The sequence below is a fragment of the Alligator sinensis genome, unplaced genomic scaffold (assembly GCF_000455745.1).
Source record: "Alligator sinensis unplaced genomic scaffold, ASM45574v1 scaffold12_1, whole genome shotgun sequence".
NCBI classification, from domain to species: domain Eukaryota; kingdom Metazoa; phylum Chordata; order Crocodylia; family Alligatoridae; genus Alligator; species Alligator sinensis.
This window is the reverse complement of record NW_005841973.1, coordinates 476,312-500,428: the sequence shown is the minus strand read 5'-3', so window position 1 is coordinate 500,428 and position 24,117 is coordinate 476,312. Positions and strand designations below refer to the sequence as shown.

Here is a 24,117-nt window from a genome sequence, read left to right as displayed (position 1 = left end):
GTTGTCAAATCCCTACCTTCAGTCTTCTCTTCTCCAAATGAAGTGAGTGCCTGTAGACATGCTGGGAGGCTGCTGGGACATGCTGCAATTACAGCGTGTCAGAGCAGCTGGATTAATCAAGTCTCTGTGGTCATTACCATGCTCCAGCAGCCTTGTGTATCAGCGGCCCCATGCTTCAAAACAGCAGAATTTGAACTCAAGTTTGTCAAATGAGCTTTAGTTCAAGTTCGAGTGTTTGTTGAATAATTTAAAGTTGGTCAAATGAGCTTTAATTCATTTTGAAGTGCGGGGACACTGATACACGAGGCGCTGTGGCGCTTTAAGTAGAGCAGCTCTAATTAAAGTTCCCCCCTCGCCCCGGAGTACGTGTAAAAGTGCCCAGTTATTTTCAGCCTTTCCTCGTTAGTCTTGCCTCCCAGGTATCCCCTAATCATTTTGATTGCTCTGTGCTGATCTCATTCCAAACTGACCACATCCTTCTTGAAGCGTGGGGCCCCAAACTGGATGCAGTCCAGTGCCCCAGTTGAAACCTCCCCAGTACTGAATCGTATGGAAGAATCCCTTCCCTTGATTTGCAAGTGCAAGTCCTGTTAATACATCTCCGTACGCTGTTGGTTTTTTCTGCTACATGAGTGCTTGTGCTGCAGTAAGCTGAGGTGCCGTGTCATTCCTTGTCAGTGAATTTGTGAGATGCGGCATATCTTTCTGAGAGCGCTGGTGGCTTTGTTGGCAAGCGTAGGCCAACGCGCACTTGAGCGGTTGAGCCTGTGTCTGCATTGCAGAGTGGGGAAGCTCACTGGACCAAACGAAAGCAGTACATGGTCTTTGGCCCTCACCCAAGGGTGGGCCGGCTATCTGAGATGGGCCAGTCCACTGAACTTGGCCTAGAGGTTTTTGGGTGGAGAGAACAGGGACAAAACTCAAGTAACTCCATCATGAAGATGGGCCTTCAAAGGGCAAAACTCATATCTTGGGTCCTCAGCATAGCTTGGAGATTTTGCTTTCCCCCGAGGTCAGCGGGAGCTCTTTGATGGAAAGGAGCGCCTTGAAGTGGCTGCACCGTGCTTTGTTTCATGTGCTGTGTCCGCCATTATCTGTGATTAAAACTGGGTTTTGATCAAGTATTTTGAACGCACGCGCACATTAAAATCCCATCAAATCACAACCTAAATAAACTGCACCAGAAGAGCAGCAAGCAGACTGATTAGGCCCTTTCCTTCCACGTCCTTCTACTCAAAATGGGGAGGAGGATCTTTGGCTCCGAATCCACGAGGTGCTGCAGCCACTTCTCCGCGTTGCAGTGATCAGTCGCTAAAGCCTCCGTTCAGTGTTTAAGTACCCATTTATAGTTGCCTTTCTTTGATATCCCTTGGACTTTAAGCACGTGCTTAAGGTTCCACTTAGAGGACTTCAGCACATGGTTTAAGCACGTGGCTTGCTGAATGGAGACGGTTGGCAGCACTGAGACCAAAAGCCAGAGCGTTGTTTTCTTCAAAATGGATGGTTTTTCCCTTTATATCTGAAAATTAATACTTTGCTCATAAAAGATGAGGGAGCACACCATCCATTCTACCTGGATCAATTGGTGCCTTTTGTAGCTGTTAGGAGCTGTCTGCTCCAGGGGTGCCAAGTTATTAATACCCGTCTACAAATTCTTTCAGCTTCATCAGTTTAACGAGCAACTGATTTTCATTTATTTATTTATTTCATCGTTTCATATGAAACGATGAAATGATTTGAAGTTGGCCAGTCTCTCAAATAGCGTCTGACAATAGAAGTTTTGAGTGGAGGCAGCTTGTCTCATTCCTTTCTTAGAGACTTTTTACATGCAGGCTCTTCTGTCGGTGCCTGTGCCTTGCTGGGTATTTTAATGAGGTTTCTCCAAGAGCTTGAAAGGAGTAGGAGATGAAATTCAGTGGCGGTTGAGCACCTGATGCTCTTCAGGCTGCTTGGAAAATCCCAGCCTTGACTGTTAAATTCCTCTGTGGGTCCCAACATCTTGTTTCCTTTCTCCAGCAGCCGATTGTCATGTTAGACGATTCTGTTTCTTTTTAAAAGGAGAGGCACCGGCTCTTAATAGGGGCTTTAATAGTTACGAAGGCAGTACACTTCAACATTTAAAGATGATGTGAGTCTGGAGAAGAGAAGACCGAGGGAGGATTTGGTAAGAGTCTTCAGATACTTAAAGGGCGCTTACAGATTAAATGGATATGGATAACAGAGGATAGAGATGGGCTTTTGCCCCTGGCCATAGGGGAGAGGAAGGACTAGGAGCAATGACCTCAAGCTTCAGCAAGAGAAATTTAGGTTGGAGATGAAGAGGAACGTTTTGGCTATGTGAGTGGTCCAGCGCTGCAACAGGCACCTAGAGAAGCTGTGCCATCTCCATCCCTGGAAGATTTCAAGAGCAGGTTGGACAGACACTTGGGTAAGATGCTTTAGTCAAGGATGATCCTGCCCTTGATGCCATTAAATTAGTTTGGGGCCCCAGTTCAGCAAAGACCTTTACCCATTGTAAATGTGCACTTACAAAAATTCAGCGTGCACTTTCGTGCTGTGCTGAATCCGACTTTGAGGCTTAATAACTGCAGTATATTTTTGCGAAACGAGTCTTCTAGCATATTGTCTGTGGGAAATGTGTAAGTTGGAAAGCTTCCAGTAAACCCCCTGACAAACCAGGGCAGGCATATGTGTAGGTTAAGATTTCAGTCCTTCTGTTTTATTATTCTTTCACTGTTTTTCGTAAATGTGGCTTTGCCCACCCTATCCTTTCTAAAAGAAGATGTGACACAATCTGGCAGTTCCCAGCTCTGAGAACTGAATTCCATGGACTGGTTCCCTCTTCATATCTTCAGTCCATAGTAGTCAGTTCTCTAGCTTGGCTGTATCTGACTTCACAACTAGTAAATCTGGGTGCCGGGGTTGTGGTTTTTTTCTTTTCTTGTGTTTGAATGAAAAGCAGTGAGTGTTTTGCAGCCTTTTTATTTCTTAGAGGTCCATCTGAGTTAGAATCCCTGCAGTCTTAAAAGAAGCCAAAAACAAATGCAACATGGCTTTGGAAGCATTATCTCCAATCATTTAAAGGCAAAACTTGCATCTGAAGTTGTACAGCTCCCTGTAGTATTGCAAATCATGGTCAGGACTAAAAGAAAAAATAAATAAGACTACTTAACACTTCTTATGTTTTCAAAAGTTCCTCCCCAGCGTTAATTTTTTGCACTGCATTTTGATGTATGTGTTGTTAACCCATTTTACAGATGGGAAAGCCAAAGCATGGGGAAGTTCAGATCCTGATTCACCACTGCATGGCATTACTCCAGTCATCTGTGTAATAACATGGAGTTGCACCGAACAGTAAAACTAGATTAAAGCAGTGGTGAATTGGAATCTAAATGACTCGATTCATGTCACAGAAGGAGATCAAAACTCAAGAGTTCCTGGTTTTTCACTGGTCTGTGTGCACTGCCTCTCTGAAGTAGCACTGGGTATATGCTTCTGCTAGTAAGAAATTAGCTAAGAGATAAGCTTATGAAGGAGATTCAACCACAAAGAGCAGACAGACCACTAAAGAGCTTAGAGCCACCAGGAGTTCTGGCCCAAGTATAATTTTTAAAGGTATTTTGCACCATCCTTGAAACTGAAATAAAAAGGAGTCTCCAGCATGCCGCCTGGAAGCTTGAGTTAAGTGTGGTTGGATAGAAAGAAATACAGGTAGCAGGAAGAACGGAGCCAGGGGCATTGTACAAGGCGTTGCATACAGAGAATCCAAGCTGTGCTTGCGCTTATCCTGCCTCTGTAAAAATAAGCTGTTGTTCAAAACAGATGCCCAGAAACGCATTCAAATCTCCATCCCCAGGTGGGCAAGAGCTTCCAGCTTATCTTGAAGCAAAGCTGTTTCGTTCAAACGATGCAACACTAGTTATTTCCCCAGGCAAACGTTGGCTAGGAAAGAGGAATTAAATTGCAATTTCTTGCTGCCTAGCTGCGTCCTTCACATCTCTGCAGCTAGCCAAATAACATGCTAACCCAGTACTTCCTCAGCTGCATTTCACTTTTTGTTTGTTCCCATAGAGTACAAAGGTGGTTCAGCTGGAGGACCTGGCTTCCCATCTGGGTTTGAGGACACAGGTAAAGATTAAAGGCTTGAATGAACATGGAAAATGGTACATTTGGAGGAAGGAGGGAAGGTGGCAAGTAGGGTTCCTCCCATGCGGGTCTGCTTCTGTGGAAGATACATTGGGTTTTCTCTGAGGTTCATCCAATGCACGTTCACGTGCCCTCTCCTGATTTACCAATCTAGGGTAGGTTGGGTTACAAAGCTGCCTAAATACGTAGCTAGAAGCATATTCATTGTTGAGAAAGACGGCAGCGGTCCAGATGAGTGGGAGACCTGCAACACTAGCTGTGTCGTTCATACCAAAGTATTTGTCCTGACAGCCTCATTCCTTGCTGGCATCCCCTTGTCCTCTTTCCTCCTCTCCTTCTCCATGTCGCTCACTTTGAAAAATAATTTTAAATCATTATATTCGTAGTATGATCCTTACTCATTAACAACTTCCCTTCAAACCCTACGCAGACCCCTCCCAAGTGAACTCACAGTATCATATACCCGTTGTCCTCTGCCTTCCAGTTGGTTTTCTCCATCCCTCTGCTCTTGTGCTTCTTCCTATTCTGTCTTGCTTCCATCTGCACTCTGGGGGGGTCTCATGTTTTATTTTCTTCCACGGCATCTAATGCAGTGCAGTTTCTGCATGAATAATAAAAACCTCATCTGATTACACTGAGTCAGCCCCTCACGGGGCCGTAGGGATTTCTAGAGATAAATTTAGCGCGTTTCCTCTGTCCTGTTGACAACGCCAGAACCTTAAACAGAATTAATACACTTCTGTATATGTATTTGAGGCATACAAATGCATATAATATAAATGCACGTGGCTCGATTGATGTGGCTGATTTTATTTATTATTTTTCCACCTGCTCACAAACTTTCTTGTTCTGGGAATCTGTGCAGTGCACTTTCAAGAAATAGTTGAACTGTATCCCTGACCTCCAAATAACTTTGCAATAACAATTTTTCAAAGGGGAAACTACTTGGCTGCCTATACACGTGCTCGGGGGTAGAGGGGGCGTGTTTTAATTAGAGCCGTTTCTGGATAGCCGCTCTAATTAAAGCGGCTCGCTGTCATGTGTATTAAGCCCCTGTGCGTTTCGAAACGGCTGCAGGATGCTTTAAAGCTCATTTGACAGGGTTTAGATAAAGTGCCCCAGTGGCCATTTTGCGGGGGCTTAACATACGTGACAGTGAGGCGTTGTCTGCTCCGACACGTTCTAATTAAATGTGAACGAGCACGTCTCTAGGCTCCCCTTACGCAAACAGAGTTACAGAGACTGACAGTTAGAAACTTGTCCGACAACCAGCTGATCATTCACGCCTGTGCGGGAATGCTGATATGCATGTTTTATCTGAACGTTCAGCACTCAGAAATAACGATTTCTCTGATATGTCTAAAAACATGAAATCTCTCCTCTCGTCTCTTAACCGGCTGTTTTTTCTTTCCCCAACAGGATGCAATTAATAGAATACAAGACCTGATGGCAGATGGTACTCTGACAGGTGACACTGGAAAGATTGCATGTTTCTATCTACTTGGGTTAGACTGTGAATAGATAACCTAGGAGCAGGAGGCCAGCCTCTGGGGCACATGCCACAAGTGGCACCGACAGTCTTTATGCGTGCACACACGAGATCAGGGAAGGGATAGCAGCAGGTAGTGTAGGAAGCAGAAAAAAAGAGTAGCAGATTGGGCAGGGAGCACATGGCAGAGAGAAGAAAGCAGAGCAACATATTAGGCAGGGGACTGTGGTTGGATTGGCTCTTGCAGAGGGTGCGGGGCTCACTCCTAGCATACCTGCCAAAGAGGTTGGCCCCCATTGACCTAGAAAATGCTTTACCTGCTAGGAAGAAAATGTTCCAACTAGACATAAGTAGTAGATGTGCTATATTACCCCAATTTCACCTGTCAAGACTTTCTGTTTAAACTGGCCTGCAGTGTTGGAGGGAGGCTCTCTAGCTCTTTGGTACAAGGTTGTAACTGTGGCATGGTATTAAAATAATGTACCCTGAATGCCATTCACCTGCAGACAGACCCTGCACAAGGCCTGTGTATCATTTAAGTCCTACTGTGAAGGCCTTAAATAGCACAGGCACTGCTGTGCTGCACATAAGTGTGAATTGCTGTCTCCTGGATCTAAATTAGTTAACCTGCAGGAGCAGTAGGGGACATTGTGAAAGCCCAGAGACCAGAGTTGGACAAGGCCTGAGTTGCTTTGCCCATTTTGAGCCAAATTAGTAAAGTCTGGGCAAGGAACTTTGCCACGGTTGAGAGCACAGTTTCTTCTCCCCAACTGATGGTGACAATGGCAACCTGAAACCTATTTATGTGTTTTTTTAAATTTTAAGTTAAAATAGTTCCTGGTTGTAGACGTACCCATAAGTCCCTCATCCGGTGCTTGTCTTCTTTTGCAAGGGTTTAGTCAGGGATGGTCCTGCCTGGAGCCAGGGGGCTGGACTTAGATGACCTCATGAAGTCCCTGCCAGCCCAATTTTTCTGTGATTCTGTCATTCTAAAATCCCACATTCCTCTTTTTAAATGGATGATGCGCCCAAAATAGATAAAGCTGTTGCTAAATATTGTTCTTTAAGTCTATCGTCTTTTGTTAAAAGTTACTGCCAGTGTATAAGGGTGGAAAATTGAGTTAAGCTGATTTTCCACGCTTCACAGGGTATCCTGTTTCACCGAAGAACACAAAGAAATCTGTGCTAGGTAGGATAGTCCCAGTGGTTAGAGCACTTGCTTTCTACTATTGAAGTCTTCTAACAACAGTTAATTATTTTAGCCTATTGTATTCTAATAAATTCATAGTTTCTAGGGTCGGAAGGGACCTGAACAGATCATCAAGTCCGGCCCCCTGCCCTGGGCAGGAGCAAGTGCTGGGGTCATAATCCCCCATAATCATCACGGTGCTGTCTGTATGTAAATCTCTGCAGCCACCAGCAAGACCCCCTTGGTCCACAGGGTTTATCTAGAGAGTCCAGCAGATCATTTGGATATGCCCTTAACTTTAAAGCTTGTGAATAGTCCCATTTGGAATCAGTGGAACATCTCGCACATTTATACTTAAGCACAGGCTTGAGCGGTTTGCTTAATTTCCACCCTAGTGCCTAAGGAGCACTTGTCAGCTTTACAGAATGGCTGCTTCTTTCAGTGCATTTAACACCGTGCAAAAACGAAGTTCAGGACTGGATCTGAAAAGATGATGTAGGTGAGGACTGAGATGCACTAGTGGAACTTGCAAAACACCTCCCTGTGCAGTGTGTTACTTCAGCCGGTAATTTGGTGTCTCGTTTTCAAGTCTATCCACTGTCTTTTTTGCAAAGCAAGCTAAAATGTATAGGGCCAGTTGTTTGCAAAGGTGTTTAGAGGCCTAACGTGACTTTCAGAAGTGTTTAGGCACCTACCTCAATGGCTGTTCTGACCATGCAACGAGGCATTTATCACTGCGGTGTCCTTTCGCCCTGCCCTTTTCCTTTGTATGTAAATTCCTCTCTGTTTTAAACCCTGTCTTTCTCCAAATCCATTTGTGAGATCCAACTTCATACTTCATGAGATCCAACAGGCATCTCATGAAGTAGCCTGTTGCCTATGAAAGCTCATACCTCTCTGAACCAATTAGTCTCTACAGTGCCACCCTCTCCTGCCTTGTACTTGGAAATGTAGTCAGCCTTGCAATACTGACTCCAGGTCACCTTTTATCTTGTAGGTGTTATCGATGACCGAGGAAAGTTCATCTACATCACCCCGGAGGAGATGGCCGCTGTGGCTCAATACATCAGACAGAGAGGACGAGTCTCCATTGCCGAACTGGCCCAAGCAAGCAATTCCTTGATCAACCTGCAGCCTGACAGCAAAGCAGTAACTCAGACTGTGGCATGAGGATACATTCCACGGTGTGGGAGGACACAGCAATGTTGGCCTTTAAAAAAAAAATCCTGTCTGTTTTTAATGATGAGAGAGGGGATATGATGGTCACATCCCAACATGAATTGGGGGACTTCATCAGGAGTTCTGCTTCCAAATGGATTAGAGTAGGTAATTGGAATAAAATGGGGTTTCATTATTTTGTTTTGCAAAGGATGCTGGAGAAGAACTTGGCAAAACTGCACTTTCTCTCTCTCGCTTTTGCTCTGGCTCAGGGATTTCAGTTATAGTGCCTGATTACTTTGTCACGTCAGTGCATAGCCCTCACGCCCAGGCACACCCATAAGCACATCTAAGCAGTCCGGATCCCTCTCAAGACTCAGAAACCTGCATTGTTTGTGGGCAGAAAGATTGTTCTGGGTAAGTACACACCATCCCAGACACCCATTGGCTCCCAGATTCCTGTGTCCACTTCACATCCACGTAACAAAATTACAGGGGGTTTATCCAGCTAGTTGTGCAGCCTAAATTCTAGTTTTAAAGTAGTCTAGCATGCCTGGATTCAGGTGAGGAAAACAGATCTATCATGATACCTGCAGCTTTTGCTGTATCTTCCAGAATTGACCAGGAAGATAAAAAAGAAGAGATTAGACCTTTCTCTCTCTATAGCACTTCCCAGGTTCAGAGAACTTCAAACATTGAATCTTTGCAGCCTGTGGCACATAAAAGACCTCCATCGGAGGCATAGAATGCCAAAAGCACGCTGGCCAACTCAAAAGCCCTCTTTGTTGTGTCTGTAGCCAGAAAGACAGGAACATCCACACACGCAGAGATGAGCTCCCCATCTTATTTTACAGGTCGGTCCTAATTACTGCCGGCCTTGTGTGTTTCTCTTGTTACATCCTGATGTTCCACCCATCTGAAGGCCTGTGCCAAGTCGGAGACACTGCTGGTTTCAAACACCTGTGTATCGGCAGGTTTGGGTATTCAAATACTAGTAACACAGAGAACTGCCTTGAAGGACTTTCAGTGATGCAATTAATGCCACGAGCAGCATATTACTAAGATGCTATTGTATCACTTGCTTTAAATAAGTTAATTACTTTAGAGGAAAAAATGAGTTTCAGTATGGAAGACATGTTTAACGTTTTTTTAAAAAGTAACCATATAAGTGCTTTGTTAATTTTTCCTTCTTTCTGCATTAAACACGTTGCGCTTGAGGGTATGACACAGTAATCGGGTACAGGGTTTTCGCTGTACCAGACTTCTATTTGCACACACTATGCTGAGGTAGAACTAAGCTGGATAGACATCTTGCTGTAAATGAGATAAGATACTTGTGCAACAACCAAATCAAGTGTGGTTCTCTCAACAGCTGGTACTGCTGGACATGGCAGCTCTGGGCAGCAACACTGAGCAGTAGTGCTGCCATGCATATTTGATGCAAAAGCTGGTCTGTTTTACCATCTCAGAGAGAGTCGGTAATCATCAAAGAAGATGGTTGATCTTAAAGCTTTTTAAGGTGTCTGAATGATTTCAAATTGGTTCAGAGGTGCATTGCTATTTTGTTCTGTCCTATCATTGAATAGGCTCTTCTTGTAGTGAAATAAAGCCACTTGAGAAAATTGCACGCGTTGGAGTTTGTGGGTTTTTCTTCGTTCATGAGTGGGTTTTAGAAAGCTTTAAGTAGTGAGAGAAATCATGGAGACTGCGGCAGATTCCAGTACCCAGGGTTAAGTCCAGAGACCTCCATTGAAACCCCTGGGGTTACTCCAACTGCGTACACGCTTATTCTGGACGTAGCAGAGTTCAAAACCATTTCTGTGTTTTTAATGCAAGCTTCCTTCTGCAGCGCCGCCTAACCTCACTTAATTAATGCAAAGAGTCCTGCCACTAGCACTGAGCTGCTTTGGATTTTAAGAGATGGGCAATCCTCCAAGCTCTCTGCATATACAGAAACCCAAGTAAGCACAAATTCACTCGGTGTTGGGTACCCTGATATCCCGACACACACTTATCCCAAGGGAAATGCTTTTATTGAATATTCCTGGCAAGCTCGGGGGGAGGTGGGGGACCCCTGGCACTTCACAGAGTAAAGTGCAAGCCTAGGGAAGGGTGCCTGTGGGATGGGGGGGTGAAGGGGAAGAGGCAGAAATCGCTGCTCACCCCCAAACCATAGCAGCATCATTCCAGTGCAGCACCTACGTCCTCCGTAGCTTAGTCACAACACCTTTTTTTGTGTTCAAAGAGATTTTCAAACTATCTAGAAGCACATGCAGTGAAAGCAGTTTAGGACCAGGCAAGGCAGGGCCTAGGACAGTTTGCACTGCAAATGTTTTGGAGGGGAGGGAGGGACTGTTTGCTCAAAGAATTTTTGGGGATATTAAATCTAGTACCGGGAAGCAAGGATCAGATGCAATTACTGAAATGGCCAGGAAAGCATTCCTTTTAGCTCACCAGCCTCATGCGGAGGTGAGGAAGGAAGAGCAAGAGAGAAACCATACCAAACACCCTGCTTTCTGAAGAAAGGAAGCACTACCTTGGGTTCAAGGCTCCTCTCCCAATGACGGTTGCTAAAACGTCTGTGCAGTCCATAGTTGTGATCATTAGCCACACTGCAGCCCTCCTAACCGGGAGACGTTTTTCACGTAGGAAATCTGCAGTGCAGAGATTAATCAGTGCGCCTGTGGGACACCAACGGGAGCGAGCCCTGGGAATTCCTGGTTGATTGCCCTCCGCTCTAGTTCCCTGGGGCTTTCCTCTGTTGCCATTTGCAAGGGGCCCAAGCAAAGCTGCAGAAATGTGGCTAAAGCAGACGGCCCCAAAGCCTGATTCTGAGTGACAGCAGAGTGAACATGACAACGACATGAAAGGAAATGGTCAACATTGCCAAACCAGTCATGAGATCAAATTAAATGGAGTGCAAGGCCTGAAAGAAGACCTTGTATTTGATCATCCAAATCCAGTAGAATAACTGGTTAGACGAACACCTCGCTGGGGTCGTTTGACCCCAGTACTTTTTCCTGCCATGGCAGGGGGTCGGACTTGATGATCTGCTCAGGTCCCTTCTGACCCGACCAACTATGAAACTCTTATCTTAAAATGTTAGCAGGTAGGGTTGTGTAAGTAGATGCATTTGATATCGGTACATTTTTAAGTTTCTTAGATGAGTTGTCAAAAAGCGGCCTTGGCAGCGAAGACCTATAAACTATGGTGAAGAGAAAACAGGACAGTGTTAAGCAGTATTTCATGATGGTGAAGGAAGGATACAAGAAACCCTTCTTTTTTCCCCACCAGTTGACACCTTCCAAGTGCACGAGAGATCTAGTTCAGGTTGGCCCCCAAAGTTTTAACAAAATAAATTTAAATAAAACTAATCGGAGGATGCTCAGTAGACTATTAGAATAAGCCGACCATAAACACAGAATATAGGCTGGAGGGAAAATTGGAGAACTCGGCAAATCCAAGAAGACCTGCTGCCAGTCTGCACGCCGCCCTCCCTGTCTTGGGTCTGCCCAGGTGGTAGGTGACGGTCTATGTAGTGCTGGCACGGGTGGTCAGGTAGACTTTTGGGAGAAGTGTTTGCATTTTGGGATATATCAGCAATAAGCTATCCAGCACCCCGGGGTGTGACAGGCGCATCTCAAATTGCTCCGTACATCTGACCATCTCCCGAGGTCCCTTCCAGCCTTAAACTTCTGCGAACAATTAGCACGGGGATCAATGAGAGCTGAGACGGGGCAGTGCCTGGATGCTACGCAGGGGGGGCTAGGAGGCTATAGCTTTAGCCAGCAGGGCAACGGGTTTGGCTTTCCGTGACGCATGTGGGTAAAACCCGGGATCCCGGCACTTGGCGTGGGTGAAGGGCTCGGCGTCGGAGAAGGGGATTGGCTTTCGAGGCTCGCGGGCTTGGCGGGAGCGGTTGGGACCGCGGCGGCAGGTGGACCGTTGGGGTGGAATGTTCCCCCACCGCCGCCTGGAAGCCGTCTTCAGCCGACGGGCGCACGGTGCCGGGGGGCTCGATGGCGGCCCAGCCGGAGACCACCCCGCCGGAGGATGTCCAGCCAGAGACCGCCCCGCCGGAGATCACCAAGCCAGAGAAAAAAGCCAAGCCGGAGGAAGCCAAGCTGGAAGACGCCAAGCCAGGGAAAGCCAAGCTGGTGAAAGTCAAGGAGGAGGACGCCAAGCCGGAGAAAGCTGCGTGGCGGCGCTCGCTCCCCTTCCAAAAGCGAGCCTCCGACCAGAAGCCCTAGTCCTTGTGGCTGCTGCCCCTGACCGCCAAGCAGGGCCTGGCAGCGGCCACGACACAATGCATCTCCCTGGCGGCCCTCTGCGTGGCCATCTCCTACCTGAGCTGGGTGGAGCTGGAGTACAGGGCACACAGCGACGACCGCCTGGTGATGCGCTGGGCCGTGTCCTACACCTTCGGGGTGCCCTTCAGCCTGCACTCCGCGTACTGGCTGAACACGTCGGCGGAGGAGTTCAACCCGGTGGCGCCCAACTTTTGGGAGCAAGGTAACACCCGGGAGAGGAAGGAAAGGGGTGATCTTTACAAGCAAAGGACCTGGGGGGCTGCGTGTCAGGGGGGACCCAGGTTGTGGGGGAGAGAGACGGCGGGGAGCTTGTCCGGCAATGCAGCCTTGGGGTACGGTGCAATAGTCTGGGGCATGGGTTAAACTTGATCCCAAAAGCTCGGCTTTCCCAGGAGTTTCCAGAGGGTGCATTCGAGCCTTCAAAGTGAACTTCAGCCTCATGGCGTCGGGGCATCACACCCCTGCCTGGCTGAGTGGGACGGTGACTCTAACCAGCAGGGATATTTCCTTCTGTTGGTTTTAAATACACTTCCCATGGTTAAAGCCAAGTTTTCCTATAGTGGGGCGTTCCAAACATAGAGATCTGGCCGCTTATTGCTCTCCGCGCCGATCTCTTGATACCCTTTTCCATCCCGTGCCCTCTAACGCTTCTCTTCCCCAAGCCAAACCGTTCTAGTTTTCTTTTCCTGACACCAGCATTATTGAATGCTCTGCAGCATTAGCAGCAATGGATTGGATTAATTAATGGACTAAGCAGCTTTATTTAATTAGGTTTGTAATTAGTAAATAAGCACCGGGGTGCTTTAGGTTGCTAAGCACTCTAAAGGCTACGAAGGCCGGTGCATAGATGACTTAGTATTTAGGTTGTCATTCGGATTGGTTTTCTGGTAGGTCATCCGGTTCATCTTTGCTAGAGCTCAGGATTGATTGGTCCTGGCATATTTTGATTTCTAGTGCTTTGCCCAATGCAGTTTTTAATTGTTTCAAAGGCTAGAATATTCCTTTCCTTTCTCTGTCTTGAAATGTTTTTACTTTTATGTTCTAGTTTTATGTTTTTCCTTACTATTAAGCGCTGTCCATCGCTGTTTTTTCCTCCCCATCCTCTGGTCCAGAACAAGGGCTCCTACACACGACGGTAATACCGGGCGTACAAATAATTACTGGCTCCTTTGATTCAGATCACACTAATTCTACTATCCTGCCAGGACTCAAATATCCAAGAGCACTATTTCTAGAAAGCAGCAAAAAAACTTCAAATGCTTTCCTGGAAAAACACAGATCTGGGTTCCTGGTACCATCGGTAAAAGTTCTGATTTATTTATTTTGAAATAGATGTCGACTCACCTCGGTAAAAGCAATTTAGCCCTGATCAGAATTGCCAGTCGTACGCCTTTAAAAATCGTGTGATTTAAAAAAAATAATAAATTCATGCTTTTATTTGCCCTTTGGCTTTACAAGCATGAATGTTCCTGTTTCTAAGCTTTTCTCTAAAAAATGAATTCTAGGAACTTTTTAAAGTTTAGATCCTATTGTAATCGCATGGCTCCAGGAACTGAGAGTTTCAGGACAACACCAAATGTCACAAGCCGTGATCAACTCACAGTTGTTGGGATGGGGACTTGGCCATCTCCAGAGGCATTGCTAGATATTGTGACTTTGATGAATTCATAGGGCCAGTTGAGATTTACTCTGATCACCTGCTTAACACAGGCCAGAAGATTTTATTCATTGCCTTGGGCCCAGTACCAAGCGTTTGATTTCCAGGAGTGCTAGAAGGTATCCTATGGGGCTGGGGGGTAGGTTGTAGCCGTGCTGGTCTAAGGACGTAGGCAGACGAGCTTCTTTGGGTGAAACCAGCATCTTTTATTAGACCTGTAACGTCATCCTTTTGGTGATCCGCAAAACAAAAGCCTGAAAGGGCAAACTTCCCCTTCCAACCAGAAGAGAAAAAAACAGTAATAAAGCATGTTTCTATCAAAGAAAAAAATCAGCTTTCAGAGCCAGAAGACAAAAAAGTTCCTACCTCCTGGGCTTATACGTCCCTGCCCGCTTTCATGGACTGGTTTAGGTTAGAGGAGTCCAGATCAGCAGCTGTCCCATAGTCAAGGTAAGTGAGAGCTGAATTTGGAAATTTGCACCTGATGAGCCAACGTGGAATCAAGGTAGGAGTGTGATGTTCCTATTCTGATGCATAACAAAGGTGCGTTTCTGTAGGGTAGCAGGACCCTCCGGTCCGGCCCCTTAGATATCCACTTCCACAAGCCACTATCACTTCGCCTCCTCCTCCCAGTCTGTCTCTGCTAACAGCAAAGGATTCAACCAGTCCTTCCCTATTTGAGTCTGCCGTATGCCGCGTATGTCACACGAACAAGACTTTTCCTCAGAGAACAATTTAGTAAGTGGCGAGAGATGCGGAGACAGCCCGGGCATTGATAAGAGATGAGCTGATGTAATGAATAGCCCGATTCTTTTATTGCAACCCAAAGGGATCGTGTTTCCCGCAGCCCTGGAAAGGCAAGAGAATTGCAGACATCTTCCACCCGTGCTGTACGAGACGGTCCAGGAAGAAGAGAAATCTCCTAATAAGCACTGGAGGCTGCAAGGGCAAGCGATGAATTGAGATTTAAAAAAAAAAAAAATGCCTGTGTAACTAATTAAATCAAGCAGATGCCAGTGTTGCCCGTGACTAACAGCATGCCATGACACCTCCCCTGGTGATGTCCTGAAGGCATTTGTCCAATCTTTATGCTCTTCTTGAGAGACCCCCCAGCAAGATGAAAGGATTGCCGAACACTGACGGTTTCCTAAAAGCTTTTCCCTGCCATACTGTCAGCATCAGATATATTGGTGTATGCCCCAAAGGTTTTCTCCAGTGTCCATTGGGTCTAATCCTAATTGTGTCTCTCCCTGCCCAAGCATATATAGACACCTCGCTTAATGACATGGGGCATTCCTCTAAGAAACCATCCATAACTAGCCCCCTCTCAGTGCTGTCTTCGAGCGACAAACTTTGGGGGTCTTTTGCCTGGTCCCTTTCTCCCCAGAGAGTTCAAAAGATCTGTGCATGCGAACAGCACCCTTTGTTTAAACAAACTGCTCGATTTTCCTTTAAAGTCCCTGTGAGCCTTTCCACTGACTTCATTATTTCTTTACATTCATGGAAAATTACGGGTGTCTATCCCCTCCCATAAATTAGAGAAACAAAACCAATTAAAGCTACTCCCAGAACACCATTTCCGCATGTCCTGCTTCCGACGTCGCTGCATTTAAGCATGTGAACTGAAGGAGAGCTCCTAAGTCCTCGTGCCTGGTACATTGCTGCTGCAGACACATCAAACAAGCCTTAGCACGAGTTTAGTATGTCCCATTTCCTAAGTGATTAGGGTCTGGGGGGCTTTTTTGCCCCAACTACTCTCAAAGTCGGAGACCCTCACTACTCTACTCTTTGAAATTTCCAGCCTAAGTTTATTCACAGTCAAATTCGAGCCCATTTGCTCCTGTACCAACATTGTCCCTAAGGTTAACTAGTTACCTCCCAATATTATCCACCCTCAAGTATTCCTGCACCATTATCACAGCCCCTCTCGGCCTTCATTTTGTAAGATTAAACGAGCCGAGCCATTCCCACCCCGTCGCGTTAGGTAGGCTTTCCATTCCCCAGCTCCGGTTTCAGTTCATCTTTCTTGAATTTGGGTGACGGGAAGCACAAAGTCATTCAGAGAGAGTCTCGCTAGCGTTTGCACAATGCTATTAACACTTCCCTCCCTGTCTACTAGAAATAGTTCTTATGATCTTAGGGTTCGTCACATTTGCCTTTCTCATGGCAGATGCAGGATGCTCTGGTTGGCGTGAAGCCATTCTGGGATCAGCTATGCCACCCAAGTCTATCTTCTGCTCTTGAGCTATAAGCCCAAAGCAGAAGTTTTGCTTGTTCGTGACCTTGCATTTTATAGCACTGGATTTCATCCCGTTTCTATCACTTCAATCCTCAGTCACCTGTTGTTTGGGGGGTGGTTATTGTGCGATATCCAGATCCTCATCTGCACTGATGATGCCTTGATGAGCTTTTTGTCATCAGCAGATTTTATGAGCTAATCCTTGCTTTGTGTACCAAGATCATTAATCATAATGAAAATATATTAGTCCTAGGATCGATCCTATCTCCTATTTTTGATTACCCCTTCCTTCAAGATCTGCTGTGGGGATCAAAATTACAAGCCAGTAGTTGTCCAAATGCCATTTTCCCCCTTCTAAAGTCTACGTGTTGCATCTGTACTCTCCAGGCACGTGCTTCCACCCCTGACTTGATGAAGTTGTTGGATGTACTTTCTCCCAGGCCTGCAGTTTCATCTGCTAACTCTTTCTGAATTTTGGGAAAGGGAGAGCAGCTCTTCCCACCAGAAAAGAGGAGGAGACAGTGCAGACGTGGTAGCTAAGAACTGGGGCCGGAGGACAAACTAGGATGATATACAGAAGATTGAGAGACAGCAGAAAGCCTCCTGCAAGAGACAACATAGGATATTCCCACCAACACCAATGAGAAGAAGGTCTGCATCACTGGGGACTCCCTGTTAAGAAGAAATGACAGGCGTGTAACCCAGAACATGTCCAGAAAACAGTACGATGTGCCATCTGCTAGAAGCAAGAGAAGGAGCCATGGCACAGGAGGGAATTGGTGAGTATTTATTCACCAAGGCGCCCCCGGGGGGTTACAAGAAATAATGGCCACAAGCTAGCAGAGAGCAGATTTAGACTGGACATTAGGAAGAACTTCTTCACAGTTCGAGTGGCCAAGGTCTGGAACGGGCTCCCAAGGGAGGTGGTGCTCTCCCCTACCCTGGGGGTCTTCAAGAGGTGGTTAGATGAGTATCTAGCTGGGGTCATCTAGACCCAGCACTCTTTCCTGCCTATGCAGGGGGTCGGACTCGATGATCTATTGAGGTCCCTTCCGACCCGAACATCTATGAATCTATGGGTGCAGGATTGAAAGGACTCTTGAAAGAGCAGAGGAGTCAACCTTTATGTGAGAACAAATGAAGCAGCAGGATTCCTCCTGCATTGGACTGTGTCAGGGTGGCCGAGATACTGGACAAACCTGGACTGGTACTTAGAGCAAGGTTTGGGACATTCACTGGGGCATTCACTGAGAGGACTCGTATGGAAGGATGGTCTCCACCTGACAACCCGGGGACACGGCTCCGTGGGCCTGAGGCTGGCACAACGGATGGGAAGAGCTTTTAAGTGTTGGGAGAAACTCATGTCATCCTCATGCCTGGTTTTACTCTGCAGGAGGAGGAAAATCATGTCAACGAGGATCTGGAATGGAGAAAGGGGCGTCAGCATGCGAACGGGCGAACAGCAAGGACAGAAGTGCTAATACTGATGAGGACAGTGGTCGGGTAGGCGATTGATTACCAGGGATCCTGGTTTTCTCCGATTTAAAAAAATCCCCAGTTTCCGGTTAAAAAAAAAAGTAACCCCAAATCCACATTTTTCTGTGATTTATATGAAACATCACTCATACATGCATGCATGCATGCATACATACATATATATATTATATATATAAAATACATTATGTGTGTATATGTGTATATGTACATGTATGTATGTATGTGTGCGCGTGTATATGTATGTATATATATATAGCAGTGTTTCATTTTAATCATGGAGAAATGTGGATCTGGGATTGGTTGTTTTTTTTTAATCGAAAATTGGGGATTTTTTTTAAACCAAAGAAAACCAGGATCCCTTTGATTACTGATAGGGCCTGGAGTGTGGCCAGTTAGAAACAACTGAAATGGTTGTATATAAATGCCGAGAGCATGCAAAAAACATGGAGGACCTTAAACTACTAGTGGAGGTCTTGTAACCAGACGCTGAAGGAGTTATAGTTAGAAACCTGGCGAAATGGCAATCCCGACTGGAACATGCACTCGAACGCGTTGTCCAGAAAAGATAGAAATTAAGATAAGGGAGCAGCATTCTCCATTAACGACGGGAGAGACTGCAAAGAAATAAATACAGGCCTGAGTGTTTTGCTAAAGAGAGACTGACTTGAGCAGATGTGCCAGAGTCTTTTCTGCAGCAGGGCCTCTCGGTTGCACTGGTGGGATAGAGAATTATAGGAGTTTAATGTCAGGGATACTTGGTATCACTTGGGTTTGTTGGCATCCTTATTCTCCACATCTACCAGCAATCGAGCGGCTTTGGCAGCCACGCTTAGGCTGGCTAGTTTAGGGTCGTCCTTCTCTGCAGGAAGAGTTGGTAGCAAGGATTCCCCTTCCTCCATGGACGGAGTCTGAGAATAGGGGTCAGCAGAATTCACGCCTCTCTCCAGCTGTGTTGCATATGAGTATAGTCTGTAACTACCGTATTTGCTTGCATACAACGTGACCCGGAAAATTTTTGTAATTTCTGTAAAATGTCAAACCCATACCTTGGGTTTGAAAGGCAGAATGAAGAAAAAAAGATCTCCCCATGAAAATCCTGCTACGCAGCGGCAAGAAGTGAGTAGCAGTTTCTGCCGCGCGAGCCTGTGCCAGAACATTGCCCCCCATCCAACACGTGCAGCTTTCCTGGGGCTTACCCCTGCAGAAGCAGACACCGCTAGTCCCGTATTGCCTCACAGTGCAGGTCAGGAATGTCCAGCAGCTGAATTTGGGGGGGAAAGATATATGTCGTATGAGAGAAAATACAGGTTTGTTTTAATTTTGTACGACAACGCATCCTATTGTGCTAGGGTGCTATTCAAATAGATAACAAAGTTATGATCCCTTCTCTGAAGACATGACAGAACTAACAATAAAGAGATGAAACTGCTAAGGAAACTGTGAGCTAACGAGTCCTCCACTGACTATTCTGGGTATATTCAGCATCAGGTCCCCGAAGTTCCTGTATGCTGCTGGCTATTCCCATCTACCCGTCAGGTAAGCTACATCATTTCATTCATTTCAACAAATTATGGAAGGCCAGCGGCACCACAGCACATGCGGAGGAGCCGGGGCACGAGGAAAAGTGTTAACGATTTGTCTCTTTTTTTTTTTTTTAATTATTGCAGATATCATGCTGTGGGCTCGAGATGATTGGACCCAGGTAGATGGGATAATAGCAGGTTCTATTCTGGCGCTAATCACGGGCTTCACTTCCTTCCTCCTTGACTTCATCGAGGTAAAGAAGTTAGGAAGGACACGTCTGATCGTTGCAGTTGCCCTACATATCTTGACAGGTAACCCTGCCGTTTGAAAAGAAGATTTCTTCCCTACTCTTCTTCAAAGGCTCTTTCATCTTAATTTAAACCAGAATGGTTTGCTTCAAGAAAGTGCAGTTGGCAATATCCTCGAGAGGGGCTGCGCGGGGGGACCAGAGGGCCATCCCGCACCCTTGTCGTTGTCCGCCAAAGAGTACGAGCAGGGAGGGGAGCGTACAATTGTACCAGACCCCCCCAAAATCAGACTACTCTCCATGTCCTGCTTCCGAAATGGGAGGTGCTACCCCTCCTCCCGGCACGTCCCAGCCCCCCCCATCCATTCCCAGCTAGCTAGTTGAGCCACGTTGGTTCTGTCTTATCCTTTATCCTTTACACACTCGCTGTGCCATAGCTTGGGCATCTCCACATCCAGATTTCACGGGTAGGCAGGGTCTGCAGAGCAGGAAGGGAAGGGGCTCCAGGCACCGTCGTAAGCGGGGGAAGAAGACGAGAGTAGCTGTCACTGAACAAGATCCCGAGGTTGGGAAGATCTGCTCTGAGACGAGTTCGGGGGCACTAAAGAGAGCGCTCTCTTTTCTTTCCTGTCTCTCCGCAGCCTTTTTTACTGCCTTCGTCCTGGGGATGTGTGTTTCGGTCTTATCCGTGGTCCGGCGTGCCGTGGCCGAAAGGGGGCTACCGAAAAAGAACTACGTAGCGGTTCTAGGAGTTAGTTTCTACTTGACCACCATCGCCTTTGCTTTAGCCAGCTTGGCGTCTTTATTTGCCATTTGGGCATTGCTGGTCTACAGGAAAGAACCTGCTCCGTCTTGTCCTCCTCCTCCTCCTCCTCAGCCGCCTGCTGATCCGGCTCAGAGCGCGTGAAAAAAGGGAGGCAGAAAACTTGGGTCGGGATCTTCAGCTCTAGGAAACCAGCAACGCTCTCTTCAAGTCATAGGTGCCCACCCCACACCAGTAGACCAAGTCCTTTCCAGAAATGGTTTTCAGACACAACACAGACAAGAGCAAGCAATTGGGGAAGGCTTTCGTGGTGCAATTTCTTAGAAGCACCGTGGCCGTTTGCATCAGAAGACATTGCGTGGAGTGAAAGCTTTCCATACCTAGGTTCACTCTGCTCCATTTTTCCCCAGAAGGAGGAATCTGTTATTTGCCATTACTTGCATTTTGTTCGGTATTTTAGGGCTTTCAAGTGTGCAGTAGAGTAGATGGCCTTTTAATTTTGAGCAATGAATATGTGCTAGGAATACTATATCGTTCAGCGTGCGGATGTTAGATTCCCTTACGTTCTCCTGCATAAAAAATTATTAAAAGTTGGAACGATTTGGTGGCTGGTGTCGGCGGTTCTTCATTTCGGGTGCGTTCGTGTCACGAAACAGCCTGCCTATACAAGCGGGCCGTGCTTTTCTCCGTCCATCACCTGGCGAGTACGTGCTGTGCGGCTCGTGCCATTCTACCGTGCGGCCCATTGTTAATTTAGTTTTAGGTGTTAAGTTTCAGGGGCCCTATCCCGATTCAAGTACCAGACAACGCTGTGTGCTCGGTAGGCTGCTGGCGTCTCTGAATGGAGGAGGCCAGCTGTGGTCTGCCGAGACTGTCCAGCCCTTGATTGTAGCAGTGAGGAAACGTGACTCTTAGTCTTCATCATTTCTGAAACCTCCCACATCTCTCTTGCTTTCCCACTGCTGATCCCGTCCCTTCATGTTGCCTCCTATCCCCTCTGATCTGCTAATAATACTTTAATATCCTATCCTATACAGGTTTTTGCTCTGCCCTCAACTCTTCTTTTTAGAGCATTAAGCAGCATGACTAAAACACTCGTGGTTTGTTCATCCTCATCTTCCACGAACAACGTTTTCTCTGCCGCTTCCTACGCCTAGGACTTCCCTCTTGATCTGCAAAACCCCACGCCTATCCAATGAGACCTCCTTTAGATCCAGCCTGGCACAATAACTACACGACATTAGCAACAGCATCATCCATTTATCTTAAAAGAAGTAAATACCATGTCCCACCATGCACCGACCCTGAGTTTAACAACTGCAAAAAACATTTTAGTGACACCCCATAGCTTTGTTCCCTGCTTATAGTTTGGTTTCTCACTGGTTATATTCCTGAAGACCCTTTCATACTGAGTTATTTCCGTGTATGAACAGTTTTACTGAAGCCAATCATGAGCAAAGAGTACTGACAAAGTTATTCACATGCAATACGTGTTCAGCTTGTAAACTCCGCTTGGCAGGATTTGCCTTCAGAAACCATCAGTAGGAGTAATCATAAACAGTGGTAATACTATGGGGATGACTCTTCACTTAAGAGACAACATTATTATGCAATGTGCCTATGATGGGGACCCCCAAAAGGCAAAAAGTGGCGCACGTTGTGCTAGACACCATACAAATAAAGTCCCTATGGTAGAGAGGTTGCAGTCCGAAGAGATGAAGAGCAGGGTGGGCTCCCTTGTGACGGCTACCCAGTTATTTCCTACAAGGAAAGATTTTGTTTTATCTTTCCAAAATGATGCACGCATCTTCTTCTGGGGTGTGTTGTATGCAAGATAATAAGGTAACCGGTGGACGAGGCCAGTGGGTGTGCAAGAGGATATCTGAATCTACCAAGGGCCTGTGCTGTAGAAGGGATGAGATCGCACTATCAAGTGGTCCTGCTTGCCCTCCCCTATATGACAACACACTTGCCGACCCGAAACAGGGCTAGGACGTGTGTCCCAAGTGTCTGCAAGTCGGGGAAATGCTCGCCTCTCCCAAACACCAGACGATCCATCGCTTGCCCGGGAGAGGGCAGCAGCATCTTACTTTCTTGCGGTGCTTCATTATGGCAACAAGGGAGCAGCGGTGGAGGGCAAAGGCAAGGTTAGAGAATGATCTATCGCTTCCCAGCAAACAGCTGATCTCGCAACATGCCTTTGCTCCTGGTAAAGCGTGCCAGCTTCCAGTTCACCCACATGCACAGGAGCGGGGAGACGAGGAGTCTGGAGGTTTGGCGTACTTGGTTACCAGCCAAGGTTATCGGTTCACTATTTATTTTCTGTTTCTTGCAAAAAGTGATGCTCGGGAAGCAAGCCCGTGCATATGCTAGCACTACGTTGCCAACTGAAGCAATGAAAAAATGGGAGGACAGGAGGACAAGGTGTCTGCGGTAATTTCAGACCAGTAAAGCTAGGAGCTGGACGTGCCAGTAGTTTAGTTCCCATCCTGCTGGTCCTACGTGGTCGATCCCCGGGTGCTTATGAGCTTGCTTGTTTTTAATCTTGCTCTCAAATGTGTTACAACTGGAAATAAGCTGCCTATTAACGCGTGGCATAATCCATCTTCAAGCTTGTGGCTGGAGCAGTAATGGGAGCTAATTAGCATGTGCTAATGTGCACGGTAACCACATCGAGTTTCTACACGAGGAAAATGATTACGGTCGTTTCCATATATTTGCATACCCAATTTTTGCAATTAGAAGCAAACGTAACATTGAGTTGTCATTGGGGTCCGGTCCCTCGTGGCGCATCCATCAGCGCTATTCAGCTGATGGGCAAATTATGCACGTACGAGGCACTGAGATGACACGGCGTGGGACCACATTCAGGTTTCGTGCGAAGGGGTGCAAAGCCAGGGCATTTTACCTGCCTAAACGGGCTGTCCTTTCTAGCGGCCGGCTTGTGCCTCGCTCAAACAATTGTGCAGCCCGTCTCAGAGACGCGTTTAGCTGTTAGATAATGAACGGGGTTTCTCGGCGGTTCTGCTCTCTTAATATTTCCCATTTCCCACCTTTCGTCGGAGTTTCATCCGAGCACTTGACTAACGCAAACGGTTCCTCACAGCAGTCCAGCGAGGCAAGCAAGTATGATTATCTCCAGGTATAAAATTATTGTCTGTGTTATTAACAGATGCATAAACGGAACCGCTGAGCCATGAAGTGACTTTCCCTAAGATCAGAGGGAGGGAATGATGAAACCCCGCAGCTCTGGCTCCAAGGCGCATGCTCTAGCCGCCAGATCAAGCATCCCTTTTGGATGCCAGCTCTGGGATCAGAGGTGACACCAAATTGCTCTTCTAGTTCTGGTGCCTGTCGATAAGGGAGATCTGCAAGCCCGGCCTGTGAATGTCCCCATGCAAACACGTCTCCAAGGAACATGCACATCTCTTCGGCCCGGCGATGTTTCCAGATGGGGTATCCTTTCGATTCCTTTACTCTGTCTCAAAGCAAAACCTCCTGGCTCGTAGGTGGTAATGTGGGTATCACCAGCCGAGCGCTGAGCAGCTCCATCCTGCTTAGATCTGATCCTGCTCCTCGTATCCCACAAGCTGACCGAGGAGCGGCCCGCTCTACTTCAATGGTAGTGATATCTGGTAGTGATCTGCCAAATAGCTGCCTTCCCACTGAAACAATCCTTGACGTGGCTCTTGGACTACTGGAGGTGTTGGACCAGGTCCTGTGCCAGCTGTTAGGCATCTACATCGCGGGTCAAGTGACTAATTATGTTCCTATTCCCCCCCCGCTCCCAAAAAATCTGTGGAATTGGCTGGATCTCTTGGATCAGGCATAAACCCAAAGTCCTGAGCAGCTACGGGCATTAGAAGATCCCATTGCACTTCTTGCAAAGGTAAAAGAC

General features: G+C 46.8%; 1 protein-coding gene and 1 pseudogene across 1 annotated transcript in view; both read left to right on the top strand.

Annotated features, from left to right (window-relative positions):
• The window catches only part of DDRGK1 (DDRGK domain containing 1), a 41,057-nt gene extending 31,451 nt beyond the window's left edge, over positions 1 to 9,606 (top strand). Inside the window, exons 6-8 of the mRNA XM_025200689.1 lie at positions 4,072 to 4,128; positions 5,566 to 5,614; positions 7,822 to 9,606. Of these exons, the coding sequence (XP_025056474.1) occupies positions 4,072 to 4,128; positions 5,566 to 5,614; positions 7,822 to 7,994 (279 nt within the window). The 3' untranslated portion in view covers positions 7,995 to 9,606. The remainder of the gene's footprint in view (positions 1 to 4,071; positions 4,129 to 5,565; positions 5,615 to 7,821) is intronic.
• A 2,395-nt stretch (positions 9,607 to 12,001) lies between these two features.
• Positions 12,002 to 20,783, top strand: LOC112549826 (annotated as a pseudogene).
• Positions 20,784 to 24,117: the final 3,334 nt, after the last annotated feature.